Raw genomic sequence first — 15,777 nt, 5'->3', positions numbered from 1 at the left:
TCAACACTCACAAGTATAAAACTACTGTTTTAAAGTAATCATTTCTTACTTCTAGCATGAAAAAAAAAATCCTGACTTTGACACAAATATGTCTCATAATTAAAACAGATGACAGCCAAATGGACTTTGCAGTTTTATTTTCAATGAAACAATAGAAAATATGTACTCATAAAGTAGTACAGTTGGCATAGTACAGTAAACTGACAGTAAATATTTAAACATTTGACATTTCTAACAATTTTGAACAGAAATAGTTCATGCACATTCAGATAAATTCTTCAAATATACAATAAAAAAAAATTTGCCCGGGGGCCAGGCTGTATATATGCGCACTAATTGACTGAAAGAGCACGCACTTGGCGCGATGATGTCATGTTATCAATGGAAAAATGCATTTTTAGACAATATGATTTGTTTGAGCAGCTAGGAGACCCTGAGAGTAACAAGCGGTTGCCTTTCCATTAAGAACAATAAATTAGTTTTTAGTATAAGTTTGCTGGTTTCAAGAAATGTAATGCCGAGCGCATATCATTATGTCAAGATAATGGCACTAGCATTTACTTCATTTAAGAATATTTTTCAACATATTGAGCAAAAAGGTCTCAGATTTGTTTTTTCTATCAAGAAAAGTGCACAATGTCAAGACTTGGTCCTGGGTGTTTGCTTTTCCGGAATCCAACGGAAAGTTGGCTCGGGCGACACGGGAATGTGAGTACATGATTGTTTATTACTATCAAAAAAAGTACAAACAAAAAGTGCGCACCGTGGCAGAGAACAAACTATGAAACCAAAAGACTATAGCAAAAAAAGTACAAACGAAAAGTGCGCACAGTGGCGGAGAACAAACTATGAAACCAAAAGACTATAGCATTGATAAACAAAAACTTACTTGGCTTGGACTAAAGTTGCAGCATGAAAGATGGACATGAAAAAACAAGTGTCAGGAATGTGAAGAGCATAAATGTGGAATGTCGCCAGAAAGACAAACTGAAAACAATGAACTTAAATACTACAGACATGATTAACGAAAACAGGTGCGTGACTCAAAACGTGAAACAGGTGCGTGACGTGACAGGTGAAAACTAATGGGTTGCTATGGTGACAAACAAGAGTGCACAATGAGTCCAAACGTGGGACAGGTGAAACTAATGGGTAACCATGGAAACAAGACAAGGGAGTGAAAAGCCAGAAACTAAAGAGTCCAATAACTAAACAAAACAAAACATGACTAAAACAAAACATGATTACACAGACATGACACACTTGTTATTAGTGAGAATATACTTATTTTAAGGTATTTTTGGGTTCATTGAGGTTGGTTAATTTTACTTGTTTCGGAAAGTCTTGACAAGCCAAATTTTCTTGTTCTATTAGCAGATAATTTTGCTTAGTTCAAATAAAATACCTCTAATTTTGTATTTTTTTTTCTTGTTTTTCAACACTGACTTTTTGCAGTGTTCCCGCCAACCTTTTGTCATGTCTGTGTGATCATGTTTTTGTTTTGGTCATGTTCGGTTTTGTTTTTGGACTTTTTGTGCACTTTTGTTTTGTCACCATAGCAACCATTAGTTTTCACCTGTCACGTCACGCACCTGTTTCACATTTTGAGTCACTTACCTCCATCCATCCATCCATCTTCTTCCGCTTATCCGAGGTCGGGTCACGGGGGCAGCAGCCTAAGCAGGGAAGCCCAGACTTCCCTCTCCCCAGCCACTTCGCCCAGCTCTTCCCGGGGGATCCCGAGGCGTTCCCAGGCCAGCCGGGAGACATAGTCTTCCCAACGTGTCCCGTGGCCTCCTACCGGTCGGACGTGCCCTAAACACCTCCCTCGGGAGGAGTTCGGGTTGCATCCTGACCGGATGCCCGAACCACCTCATCTGGCTCCTCTCGATGTGGAGGAGCAGCGGCTTTACTTTGAGCTCCCCCCGGATGACAGAGTTTCTCACCCTATCTCTAAGGGAAAGCCCACCACCCGGCGGAGGAAACTCATTTTGGCCGCTTGTACCCGTGATCTTGTCCTTTCGGTCATAACCCAAAGCTCATGACCATAGGTGAGGATGGGAACGTAGATCGACCGGTAAATTGAGAGCTTTGCCTTCCGGCTCAGCCCCTTCTTCACCACAACGGATCGATACAGCGTCCGCATTACTGAAGACACCGCACCGATTCGCCTGTCGATCTCACGATCCACTCTTCCCTCACTCGTGAACAAGACTCCGAGGTACTTGAACTCCTCCACTTGGGGCAAGATCTCCTCCCCAACCCGAAGATGGCACTCCACCCTTTTCCGAGCGAGAACCATGGACTCGGACTTGGAGGTGCTGATTCCCATCCCAGTCACTTCACACTCAGCTGCGAACCGATCCAGTGAGAGCTGAAGATCCTGGCCAGATGAAGCCATCAGGACCACATCATCTGCAAAAAGCAGAAACCTAATCCTGCAGCCACCAAACCGGATCCCCTCAACGCCCTGACTGCGCCTAGAAATTCTGTCCATAAAAGTTATGAACAGAATCGGTGACCGAAGTCTACTTTCATTGGGCCTAAGTGGGGTTGTGACCTATTGGAGCTTGGTTTTGTGGCAATGGCCAGGTATGAAGTAGAGCAGTATTTTAGTACGTTTAGGATGGTTGAAGAGCGATTCTCGTTGTTATTTCTTACGATGAAGCTGAAGTTTGCATGTTTAACAAACACTCAGGAATGGACTCAGGTGCAAAGATGTTGGAGGAGAGGAGGAAGGAAGCCGGGTGAAGCGAGCGGGGCCATCATAATCAATCCTCCTTGATCCTGGAAGAGAGCGTCATCCGTCTTCCTCTTGGCTCCTCCTCTCGGCCTCATCTTTCTCTCATTTGCCGCCGTACCGCCGCTTTGATCCCCCCCCCCGTGCGACGGCCGGTCTCGGGAGCTTCATTACTTCTAAAGCATTCACGGTGAGGAGCCATAAAAAGATGCCAGGGAATGGCTTTCCAAGATGGACTGGTAAGTAATGGCTACACAGGGCTGTAATGTTTCCTGCGTAATGGCCTCGTGGGCTGGCGTGAGGGCAGGTCAGGACTGGCCTCGTGCGTCATCCTGTATGAGTGAGAATACACGACAACAAAAAAATCAAATCCGCAAGACCCCGATGCCTCCTTAACCGTACTGACCTCAACGACGACGGCGGTGTGCTGTTTGGGAATGTGACCAACTCAAGGCCCCGTGTTTGTTTTGTATTACTCATTTTTGTTGACTGACCTTTTTGCCGCTTTCTTTCTTTGTCTGGACACATCCCTGAGTGCATTTTTTTTTTTTTGGGTCTGAAGCGTGTGAGGATTTGTGGAGGGGCAGCAGGAAAAAGCTGTAGGAGGAAATGATTGAAAGAAAAGGTCAGTAGGCAGGATGGCCTTTTTTAAACTGATGCAGAGATTGAGATAGTATGGAGGCGAGGAAAGTAGTGTAGACAAATCAAGGATGCTGATTTGAGATTTTAGAGTAGACAAACAGTCACTTCATCTCAGCAGTGGTGAAAGATCTGAATAACTTTACATGGATAGGATGGAAGAAGGGAGAAAAATATGCTTCATTGTCCAATGCAGAGGGAGCCAAATTGTAGATAAGGATTGTTTTGGTTAGGGCGAGCAAACACGTTCCAATGGTTTGTCTGCAAGAATTGTCCACTGTGGCTCTTGAATTGGTCATAATTTCGCCTTGCAAAGTCTAAACTTCTCCGAGATGTTCTTCAATTTGCGATTCAATTCCAAGATCGCCAAAGTCTGAGTCCCCACAGCTCTGGCCATCCCATCCATCACGACGGGCAGTTTTGGGGCTCCTTATTGTCATAATTTGTTGGTGGCGAACCCCAAGATGCAGGGATGGCAGGCGTCCATCCATCCATCCATCTTCTTCCGCTTATCCGAGGTCGGGTCGCGGGGGCAGCAGCCTAAGCAGAGAAGCCCAGACTTTCCTCTCCCCAGCCACTTCGTCCAGCTCTTCCCGGGGGATCCCGAGGCGTTCCCAGGCCAGCCGGGAGACATAGTCTTCCCAACATGTCCTGGGTCTTCCCAGTGGCCTCCTACCGGTCGGACGTGCCCTAAACACCTCCCTAGGGAGGCGTTCGGGTGGCATCCGGACCAGATGCCCGAACCACCTCATCTGGCTCCTCTCCATGTGGAGGAGCAGCGGCTTTACTTTGAGCTCCCCCTGGATGGTAGAGCTTCTCACCCTATCTCTAAGGGAGAGACCCGCCACCCGGCGGAGGAAACTCATTTCGGCCGCTTGTACCCGTGATCTTGTCCTTTCGGTCATAACCCAAAGCTCATGACCATAGGTGAGGATGGGAACGTAGATCGACCGGTAAATTGAGAGCTTCGCCTTCCGGCTCAGCTCCTTCTTCACCACAACTGATCGATACAGCGTCCGCATTACTGAAGACGCCGCACGGATCCGCCTTTCGATCTCACGATCAACTCTTCCCTCACTTGTGAACAAGACTCCGAGGTACTTGAACTCTTCCACTTGGGGCAGGGTCTCCTCCCCAACCCGGAGATGGCACTCCACCCTTTTCCGGGCGAGAACCATGGACTCGGACTTGGAGGTGCTGATTCTCATCCCAGTCGCGAACCGAACCAGTTAGAGCTGAAGATCCTGGCCAGATGAAGCCATCAGGACCACATCATCTGCAGGCGTGTTGCGAGAGAACATGACTTTAATGTCAAAAGGAAACGCAGGGGAAACAAGAACCAGGATAACAGGATACCAGGAAACCAATCATAGAGTACTGACTGGAGGGCGAGGCACCTGATTGACAACCGCTGTGGCTAGGCTGCCAATCAGCAGCAGGTGAGGGGAAACAGCGCTCAGGGAGACAAGCAGGAAATGGAACCAAAATAAGAGCACTGACAGGAAATAAACACCAACCCGGAAACACAACCCGACGTGACTGTGGCAGATCGTCACACTTATGGCTGCCATGGTCTTTCGAATACAGACCAGAGCAACGCCTAATCCAAGCAGCAGATGACCTGTTATCACAGTTCCAAAGAGATAGATATCTTCAATGTCTTGGACGGAGAGAACCGCCAGGCACAGGACTCGCCACTTCTCCCAAGAGTCCCTCGGGTATACAGCAGCCAACAGAACAGGCAAAAATATAATGTTGGGAACAATTTCTCATATTCTTTGTTTCTGTGATATTGCAATATTTTCTCATAAATTATTACTTTTTTATGTAAAATCATTACTTTTTTAATGCAAAATGGTGACATTTGTCATATAAAATTCTGACTTATCACAATATTGCCACTTTTTTAGTTTTTCTTGTAAAATAATGACATTTATTAAGTAAAATGATGACTTGTCTTAATTTTGCCTCACAAAATTCTGATTATTAATATGTTGCCAAAATTGTAAAGTTTTCTTATAAAATTGTCACTTTTGTCGAGTAAAATTACGACTCTTTTCATAAAATTGCCAAAATGTTAAGCTTTTCTTGTAAAATCGCGACAGTTATTGAGTAAAACTCCAACTTTTTATCATAATATTGCACACTTTTTCAGTTTTTCGTGTGAAATTTTGACCTTTTTTTTGTGAAATTCCAATTCATTTATCACAACGAGGGATTTTTCAAATTGACTGTGTGTCGGTTTTAAAAGTGCTCCCCCTCTGGTCATCATATGAAATAACAAGTGTGTGTAAGAAATTTAAATGGGCCCCCTCTTGCCTACATATGTAATAACAAGTGTGCAAGAAATTGACAAAATGTATTAAAAAAAAAAAAAAAAAATGTATATAGAGACATACTGTAATAACTTGAAGTAAATAATTAAGATTAAAAACTAATTACAAACAAAAAGTTCGAAAAATAAATGAACTAAAAGCAGTCTTTTTCTCACAATGTGTCGACTTTTTTCTTTTAAAATTGGGGACAATTTCTCATATTCTTTCTGTTTCTGTAATATTGCAACATTTTCTCATAAATGATTACTTTTTTAATGTAAAATCATTACTTTTTCAATGCAAAATGGTGACATTTGTCTTATAAAATTCTGACTTATCACAATATTTCCACTTTTTTAGTTTGGCTTGTAAAATTGTTAATAATGAAGATTAAAAACCAATGACAAACAAAAAGTTCGAAAAATAAATTAACTAAAAGCAGTCTTTTTCTCACAATGTGTCGACTTTTTTCTTTTAAAATTGGGGACAATTTCTCATATTCTTTCTGTTTCTGTAATATTGCAATAATATAATATAATAATAATATTCTCATAAATCATTACTTTTTTATGTAAAATCATTACTTTTTTAATGCAAAATTGTGACATTTGTCATATAAAATTCTGACTTATCACAATATTGCCACTTTTTTAGGTTTTCTTGTAAAATAGTGACATTTATTAAGTAAAATTATGACTTGTCTTAATTTTGCCAAGCAAAATTCTGATTATTAATATGTTGACAAAATTGTAAAGTTTTCTTATAAAATTGTGACTTTTGTCGAGTAAAATTACAACTCTTTTCATAAAATTGCCAAAATGTTAAGCTTTTCTTGTAAAATCGCGACAGTTATTGAGTAAAACTCCAACTTTTATCATAATATGACACACTTTTTCAGTTTTTCTTGTGAAATTTTGACCTTTTTTTTGTGAAATTCCAATAATTTTTTCAAATTGACTGTGTTGGTTTTAAAAGTGCTCCCCCTCTGGTCAACATATGAAATAACAAGTGTGTGTAAAAATTTGAAGTGCTCCCCCTCTTGCCAACATATGTAATAACAAGTGTGTAAGAAATTGAAATGCGTCCCCTTTTGCCAAAACGTATTTAAAAAATAAAAATAAAATGTATATAGAGACATACTGTAATAACTTCAAGTAAATAATGAAGATTAAAAACCAATTACAAACTAAAAGTTCGAAAAATTAATTAACTAAAAGCAGTCTTTTTGTCACAATGTGTCGACTTTTTTCGTATAAAATTGGGGACAATTTCTCATATTCTTTCTGTTTCTATAATATTGCAATATTTTCTCATAAATGATTACTTTTTTTATGTAAAATCATTACTTTTTTAATGCAAAATGGTGAATATGTCTTGCCACTTTTTTAGTTTGGCTTGTAAAATTGTGACCTTCATTAAGTAAAATCATGACTTGTCTTAATTTTGCCAAGCAAAATTCAGATTATTATTATGTTGCCAAAATTGTAAAGTTTTCTTATAAAATTGTGACTTTTGTCGAGTAAAATTACGACTCTTTTCATAAAATTGCCAAAATGTTAAGCTTTTCTTGTAAAATTGCGACTGTTATTAAGTAAAACTCCAACTTTTATCATAATATTGCACACTTTTTCAGTTTTTCGTGTGAAATTTTGACCTTTTTTTTGTGAAATTCCAATTCATTTTTCACAACGAGGGATTTTTCAAATTGACTGTGTGTTGGTTTTAAAAGTGCTCCCCCTCTGGTCAACATATGAAATAACAAGTGTGTGTAAGAAATTTAAATGGGCCCCCTCTTGCCTACATATGTAATAACAAGTGTGCAAGAAATTGACAAAAATGTATTTAAAAAAAAAAAAAAAGTATTTAGAGACATACAGTAATAACTTGAGGTAAATAATGAAGATTAAAAACCAATGACAAACTAAAAGTTCAAAAAATAAATTAATTAAAAGCAGTCCTTTTCTCACAATGTGTCGACTTTTTTTTTTATAAAATTGGGAACAATTTCTAATATTCTTTATGTTTCTGTGATATTGCAATATTTTCTCATAAATTATTACTTTTTTATGTAAAATCATTACTTTTTTAATGCAAAATGGTGACATTTGTCATATAAAATTCTGACTTATCACAATATTGCCACTTTTTTAGGTTTTCTTGTAAAATAGTGACATTTATTAAGTAAAATGATGACTTGTCTTAATTTTGCCTCGCAAAATTCTGATTATTAATATGTAGCCAAAATTGTAAAATTTTCTTATAAAATTGTGACTTTTGTCGAGTAAAATTACGACTCTTTTCATAAAATTGCCAAAATGTTAGGCTTTTGTCTGGTAAAATCGCAACAGTTATTGAGTAAAACTCCAACTTTTATCATAACATGGCACACTTTTTCAGTTTTTCTTGTGAAATTTTGACCTTTTTTTTTGTGAAATTACAATACATTTTTCAAATTGACTGTGTGTTGGTTTTAAAAGTGCTCCCCCTCTGGTCAACATATGAAATAACAAGTGTGTGTAAAAATTTGAAGTGCTCCCCCTCTTGCCAACATATGTAATAACAAGTGTGTAAGAAATTGAAATGCGTCCCCTTTTGCCAAAACGTATTTAAAAAATAAAAATAAAATGTATATAGAGACATACTGTAATAACTTCAAGTAAATAATGAAGATTAAAAACCAATTACAAACCAAAAAGTTCGAAAAATAAATTAACTAAAAGCAGTCTCTTTCTCACAATGTGTCGACTTTTTTCTTATAAAATTGGGGACAATTTCTCATATTCTTTCTGTTTCTGTAATATTGCAATATTTTCTCATAAATGATTACTTTTTTTTAATGTAAAATCATTACTTTTTTAATGCAAAATGGTGACATTTGTCTTATAAAATTCTGACTTATCACAATATTGCCACTTTTTTAGTTTGGCTTGTAAAATTGTGACTTTCATTAAGTAAAATCATGACTTGTCTTAATTTTGCCAAGCAAAATTCTGATAATTATTATGTAGCCAAAATTGTAAAGTTTTCTTATAAAATTGTGACTTTTGTCGAGTAAAATTACGACTCTGTTAAGCTTTTCTTGTAAAATCGCGACTGTTATTAAGTAAAACTCCAACTTTTATCATAACATTGCTCACTTTTTCAGTTTTTCTTGTAAGATTTTGACTTGCGTTGAGTAAAATTACGACTTTTATTATAATACTGCCAAAATTCTAAGTTTTTCTTGTGAAATTTTGACCTTTTTTTGTGAAATTCCAATTAATTTTTCACAACAAGCTTTTTTATATTTGCATAGTATGTATATATTATTAATGTTGTAAATACACATCTTTATATATCTAGAAAGGGTGGTCCTAAAGATGAAAGCATTTTTGGGAGGTCTCAAATAGGTAACAAATACAAGTGTGTGTGTGTTTGTGTGTTTGTGTGCGTGTGTTTTTGTATTTCTACCCTTCTTGAGACATCAAGAAGGAAAAGTAGCTTCCATATGAGGAGGTGTGAACAAGTGATGACATAAATCATGGTCCCAATAACATTGCATCTAATAGAGAATGTCTTATTTGCACCCCTGCTGGTGAAATCTATCAAAGTTAGGGTGGTCCCAAAAAAGGAGGGATTTTTCAAATTGACTGTGTGTCGGTTTTAAAAATGCTCCCCCTCTGGTCAACATATATAATAACAAGTGTGTGTAAATTCAAACTTACCATTTTCCAAGTACCCCAAAAATCCAGAAATTCCCAGAATTTCCAGTTTTTCAAAGCCCTATTTCCATACTTTTTTCTTTCAGCTTCTCTTTCCACATTTCTTTAACCCATTCCACCATCAAAACTTTACCCTTAGTTGGGACATCAAATGTATCTATTTTTTTACTACAAAATTCCAGGAATTCAGAAATACCAATTCTGAATTCCAAAGTGTTACTACGTCAACTTTCATTGACTGATTCAAAAAATTCCACACCAACCAATTCATATAATCGAGGACATTTGTGATATTACCTATATTTTTTTCAAATTCCCAGTTTTCCCGAAATTTCCAGGAAATTGCCATACAAATGTACGGACATATTCAAAGTTCTACAACTCCCACATTCCTTACTTGATTTGAACCGTTCCACCCTCACACACTCGACCCCTCCTGGACATTCAAACTACCATTTTCCAGGTACCCCAAAAATCCAGAAATTCCCAGAATTTCCAGTTTTTCAAAGCCCTATTGCCATACTTTTTTTCTTTCAGCTTCTCTTTCCACATTTTTGTAACCCATTCCACCATCAAAACGTTACCCTTTGTTGGGACATCAACTGTATCTATTTTTTTCGTACAAATTATGGGTTTTCCAGTAAGTCCAAAATACCATTTCTGAATTACAGAGTGTAACTACGTCAACTTTTCTTGACCGATTCAAAACATTCCACACCAACCAATTCATACAATCTCGGACATTTGTGATATTACCTATATTTTTTTTAAATTCCCAGTTTTCCCGAAATTTCCAGGAAATTGCCATACAAATGTACGGACATATTCAAAGTTCTACAACTCCCACATTCCTTACTTGATTTGAACCGTTCCACCCTCACACACTCGACCCCTCCTGGACATTCAAACTACCATTTTCCAGGTACCCCAAAAATCCAGAAATTCCCAGAATTTCCAGTTTTTCAAAACCCTATTTCCATACTTTTTTCTTTCGGCTTCTCTTTCCACATTTCTTTAACCAAGTCCACCATCAAAACGTTACCCTTAGTTGGGACATCAAATGTTTCTATTTTTTTAGTACAAAATTCCAGAAATTCCGAATTCCAAAGTGTAACTACGTCAACTTTCCTTGACCGATTCAAAAATTCCACATCAACCAATTCATATAACTGAGGACATTTGTGATATTACCTATATTTTTTTTTAATTCCCAGTTTTCCTGAAATTTCCAGGAAATTGCCATACAAATGTACAGACATGTTCAAAGTTCTACAACTCCCACATTCCTTACTTGATTTGAACCGTTCCACCCTCACACACTCGACCCCTCCTGGACATTCAAACTACCATTTTCCAGGTACCCCAAAAATCCAGAAATTCCCAGAATTTCCAGTTTTTCAAAGCCCTATTTCCATACTTTTTTCTTTCGGCTTCTCTTTCCACATTTCTTTAACCAATTCCACCATCAAAACGTTACCCTTAGTTGGGACATCAAATGTTTCTATTTTTTTAGTACAAAATTCCAGAAATTCCGAAATCCAAAGTGTAACTACGTCAACTTTCCTTGACCGATTCAAAAATTCCACATCAACCAATTCATATAACTGAGGACATTTGTGATATTACCTATATTTTTTTTTAATTCCCAGTTTTCCCGAAATTTCCAGGAAATTGCCATACAAATGTACAGACATGTTCAAAGTTCTACAACTCCCACATTCCTTACTTGATTTGAACCGTTCCACCCTCACACACTCGACCCCTCCTGGACATTCAAACTACCATTTTCCAAGTACCCCAAAAATCCAGAAATTCCCAGAATTTCCAGTTTTTCAAAGCCCTATTTCCATACTTTTTTCTTTCGGCTTCTCTTTCCACATTTCTTTAACCAATTCCACCATCAAAACGTTACCCTGAGTTGGGACATCAAATGTATCTATTTTTTTAGTACAAAATTCCAGGAATTCTGAAATTCCAATTCTGAATTCCAAAGTGTTACTACGTCAACTTTCCTTGACCGATTCAAAAAATTCCACACCAACCAATTTATATAATCGAGGAAATTTGTGATATTACCTATATTTTTTTTAATTCCCGGTTTTCCCGAAATTTCCAGGAAATTGCCATACAAATGTACTACAACTCCCACATTCCTCACTTGATCTGAACCACTCCACTCTTCCTGCACAATCAAACAAAGGTGTTTCTCAGTTCCGAAAATTAGCAGATCACCTGGAAATACCAGGAATTTCCCCCACCGTTGAAGTTGAAAGGGCAATATAGAAACCTCTTCATATCCCACATTTCTTGTCCGATTTGAACCGTTCCAACATCCACACGCTCCACTCATCCTCGCCTATCAACCATTTCAGTTCCGCACAAACAGCATTTACCCACAATTCCTACTGGAATTGCATATTCTAGTTATGGATCACTTCTGGCTTTCGCCCGGGTCACATGATCGACGCCACGTCCCTTCGCCGGCGAGATAAACAAGTTCTTTCCAAGTTGTACAAGTTTTTATCACTTCCTTTTTGTCTGGGGTGGGACTCCGGAGCTACAACCATTCGATTAATTAACAATTAATTAGTTTTTAATTGGCCTGGGAGGCTGCAGCGTTAGCTTTAATTAATTGGAAAAACAGAACGGCGGGTTATTTGCAATTAGAGTCATTGTTAGCCAAATTGCACAATCAAAGTCGGGGCTTTGCCTCGGCTCAAACCCCACCAAAATAAACATTTTACAAAGTCGCAGTCATTTCTCACTAAACCTCGCGGGGAAACTGCTTGATTTTAAACCGGTTTTTTTTTCCACTCCACATCCTACGACGCCAGGATTCACCTTTTGTATCCGCTGTTAATTACTTGCTCGGTTAGCTTTGGCTCGGCGTCCTTGGCACACTTTTAGCCTCATGGTGCCTAAATATCCACTTCTTTTTTTTTTATATCCCTCCAAATACTTCTCTCACTTGGTTATTGATGGGCTCAGCCTCTCGTCTCTCTTCTTGACCCACTTGCGGTGCGGTGGCATGGTGCCCGCAGCAAACACGTGTCTGGCAAAGTCAAAAACCGGGCGTTTCGGATGCCTTTGCGGAAGTAAACAATCCCATTTTGTCTGTGTCTCGACAGAGCAGCTTCCTGGGCACCGCCGCCTTTTCCGTAAGCGATCTGCTTCGAGCCAAAGATGAACGACTGACCTTGCTTCTCAGGTAAGTTATTGTTTCTCTCTATACTGGCAAAGATAAGTTGGCATGGCAACAAACACATCTCTTTAATGGAGTTGCGGATTGAACGACCACTTTGTTTTGTAGTAATTATTTACTGTTTCCCTGACACAATATCATTGGTCGGATTCAAAACCTGATAGTGTTTCTTGTAAGGGTGTCCCAATACAACTTGATACAGATATTGGAGTTTTGAGGTTTGGCCGATACTAATATTATCCAAGACAATATCATTGGTTGGATTCAAAACATGTTAGTGTTTCTTGTAAGGGTGTACCAATACAACTTAATAGAAGATACCGATATTGGAGTTTTGAGGTTTGGCCGATGCCAATATTATCCAACATAATATCATTGGTCGGATTCAAAACTGTCATGTCTGTGTGATCATGTTTTGTTTTAGTCATGTTCGGTTTTGTTTTTGGACTTCTTGTGCACTTTTGTTTTGTTTTGTCACCATAGCAACCATTAGTTTTCACCTGTTTCACGTTTTGAGTCACGCACCTGCTTTCACTAATCATGTCTATAGTATTTAAGTTCATTGTTTTCAGTTTGTCGTTCGGACGACATCCCACATTTATGATCTGCACATTCCTGACACTTTTTTCATGTCCATCGTTCATGCTGCTCCTTTTGTCCATGCCAAGTAAGTTTTGTTTATTAATACCACAGTTAGTGTTTTTGTTTAATTGTTCATAGTTTCTGCCTTTGTGCAAGTATTTGTTTTCATAGCCAAGTTGTTTCTCCGCCACTGTGCGCGCTTTTCGTTTGTACTTTTTTTTGATAAAATTAAATAAATCATGTACTTACATTAGTGTTTCTTGTAAGGGTGTACCAATACAACTTGATAAAGGATACCAAAATTTGAGTTTTGAGGGTTGGCCGATACCAATATTATCCAACACAATATCATTGGTCGGAATCAAAACATGTTAGTGTTTCTTGTAAGGGTGTCCCAATACAACATGATAGAGGATACCGATATTGGAGTTTTGAGGGTTGGCCGATACCAATATTATCCAACACAATATCATTGGTCGGATTCAAAACATGTTAGTGTTTCTTGTAAGGGTGTACCAATACAACTTGATAGAAGATACCGATATTGGAGTTTTGAGGTTTGGCCGATACCAATATTATCCAACACAATATCATTGGCCGGATTCAAAACATGTTAGCGTTTCTTGTAAGGGTGTCCCAATACAACTTAAAGAGTATACCGATATTGGAATTTTGAGGGTTGGCCGATGCCAATATTATCCAACACAATATCATTGGTCGGATTCCAAAACATGTTAGTGTTTCTTGTAAGGGTGTCCCAATACAACTTGATAGAAGATACTGATATTGGAGTTTTGAGGTTTGGCCGATGCCAATATTATCCAACACAATATCATTGGTCGGATTCAAAACATGTTAGTGTTTCTTGTAAGGGTGTCCCAATACAACTTGATAGAAGATACCTAGGGATGTCCCGATCCAGGTTTTTGCACTTCCGATCCGATACCGATATTGTTTTTGCACTTCCGATCCGATACCGATACTGACCGATACAGATACTAGCCTATCCGAGCATGTATTAAAGTTTAAAGTTATTTAGCCTACTTAGTTGTCAGAATCATGTTGAAAAGGGTTTTAGTACTCTTGATAACAACTAGCCAGCTGAATTAGGGGAGTTTGAATAATACACAATGGTTGGTAACAAGAAACTGACCTGTTTATTCAAGGATAAACACAAAATAGACAAAATTATACATGACAAACAGAAATGGCATCATTAAACTAGGGCTGGGCGATATGGCCTTTTTTTAATATTGCGATATTTTAAGGCCATATTGCGATACACAATATATATCTCCATATTTTGCCTTAGCCTTGAATGAACACTTGATGCATATAATCACAGCAGTATGATGATTCTATGTGTTTTTTTATTGATTGATTGAGACTTTTATTAGTAGGTTGCACAGTGAAGTACATATTCCACTAAATTGACCACTAAATGGTAACACCCCAATAAGTTTTTCAACTTGTTTAAGTTGGGGTCCACTTAAATTGATTCATGATACAGATATATACTATCAGATATATACTATCATCATAATACAGTCATCACACAAGATAATCACATTGAATTATTTACATTATTTATAATCCAGGGTGTGGAGGGGGGCGCCGGATGTAAGTGTCCAAAAGACAGCCAAAAGAGTTTGATATGGGAATAAATCTAAAGTTAAAATATAGGGTAGAAATGCACCCATTTGCAGGAAATGTAGTCTTGATTTTCAAAATGTTCTTTCAAGGCTTGCATGTCTACATTAAAACATTCTTCTTCTTACTGCATTAATATATGCTACTTTTAAACTTTCATGCAGAGAAGGAAATCACAACTAAAAAAATCACTATTTTCTTCATACGGTGTTGATGTGGAAATTTTTGCCTCTGCATTTTGATGGTGTGGACGTGTGGCACCGAATGGAGATAAGCGTCTCGACAGACGTTACAATATTTGAACAATGATGACGAAAACTGTTTTCTCTGTCGTGTCCGTGTGTCGAAAATTGTTATGCGCTTATTTTTTTATTTGATTTTGTGCGTGGCATAGATTTGCTGTGCGCAGAGGACGTTTGAGCAGTGCGCAATTTATGGCGTCACATTAATGCCAAAAATCCAAGCGCATAAAAACTGTTATCGCGCGCTGATTCTCCACTTCGTGCGCGCGCGCGACACCCTTTTGCGCGCGCGTGGTGCCTTTTTGCACGCGCGCGGGGCCTTTCTGCGCGCGCGCCGTCTGTCTGTGCGCTCTCTGTGTACTCCTGGCATCTCTCCTCGCGCTGTCATGTTTCTTTTTGGCACTTTGGGGGCGGGTATGCTTAGACGGCCCCTCCTTTCTGATTGGCTCTGAGCATTTTTCATACGACCAATGATTCTCCAGCGTAGCAACGTTGTAGCCATCTTACCTCGGACATCTAGCCTCAATCATTACATTGATGTCCATGGTACATGTACTAATTAAATTACCATAACTTGCTCGATTTTCGAACCAATTTACAAACGGTTTGCCTTGTTACAAATCTTATTACATGTAGATATGACATAGGATGCTGTACCTGTTGAAATTACCTCTTTCGCTTTAAGAAAAAAAAGACTTAATTGTGC

General features: G+C 38.3%; 1 protein-coding gene across 5 annotated transcripts in view; it reads left to right on the top strand.

The window, feature by feature from the left end:
* inpp4b (inositol polyphosphate-4-phosphatase type II B) overlaps nt 1–15,777 on the top strand; it is a 621,310-nt gene that overhangs the window by 289,142 nt on the left and 316,391 nt on the right. For all 5 annotated transcript variants that reach the window (XM_061922950.1, XM_061922949.2, XM_061922951.2 and 2 more), the window contains one exon: nt 12,524–12,603. In XM_061922950.1, coding sequence (XP_061778934.1) covers nt 12,524–12,603 — 80 coding nt within the window. The remainder of the gene's footprint in view (nt 1–12,523; nt 12,604–15,777) is intronic.

The sequence above is a fragment of the Nerophis lumbriciformis genome, linkage group LG27, assembly GCF_033978685.3.
Source record: "Nerophis lumbriciformis linkage group LG27, RoL_Nlum_v2.1, whole genome shotgun sequence".
Taxonomy (NCBI): Eukaryota; Metazoa; Chordata; class Actinopteri; order Syngnathiformes; family Syngnathidae; genus Nerophis; species Nerophis lumbriciformis.
The sequence above is the reverse complement of the archived record's forward strand: the minus strand, read 5'-3'. Positions and strand labels throughout refer to the sequence as shown.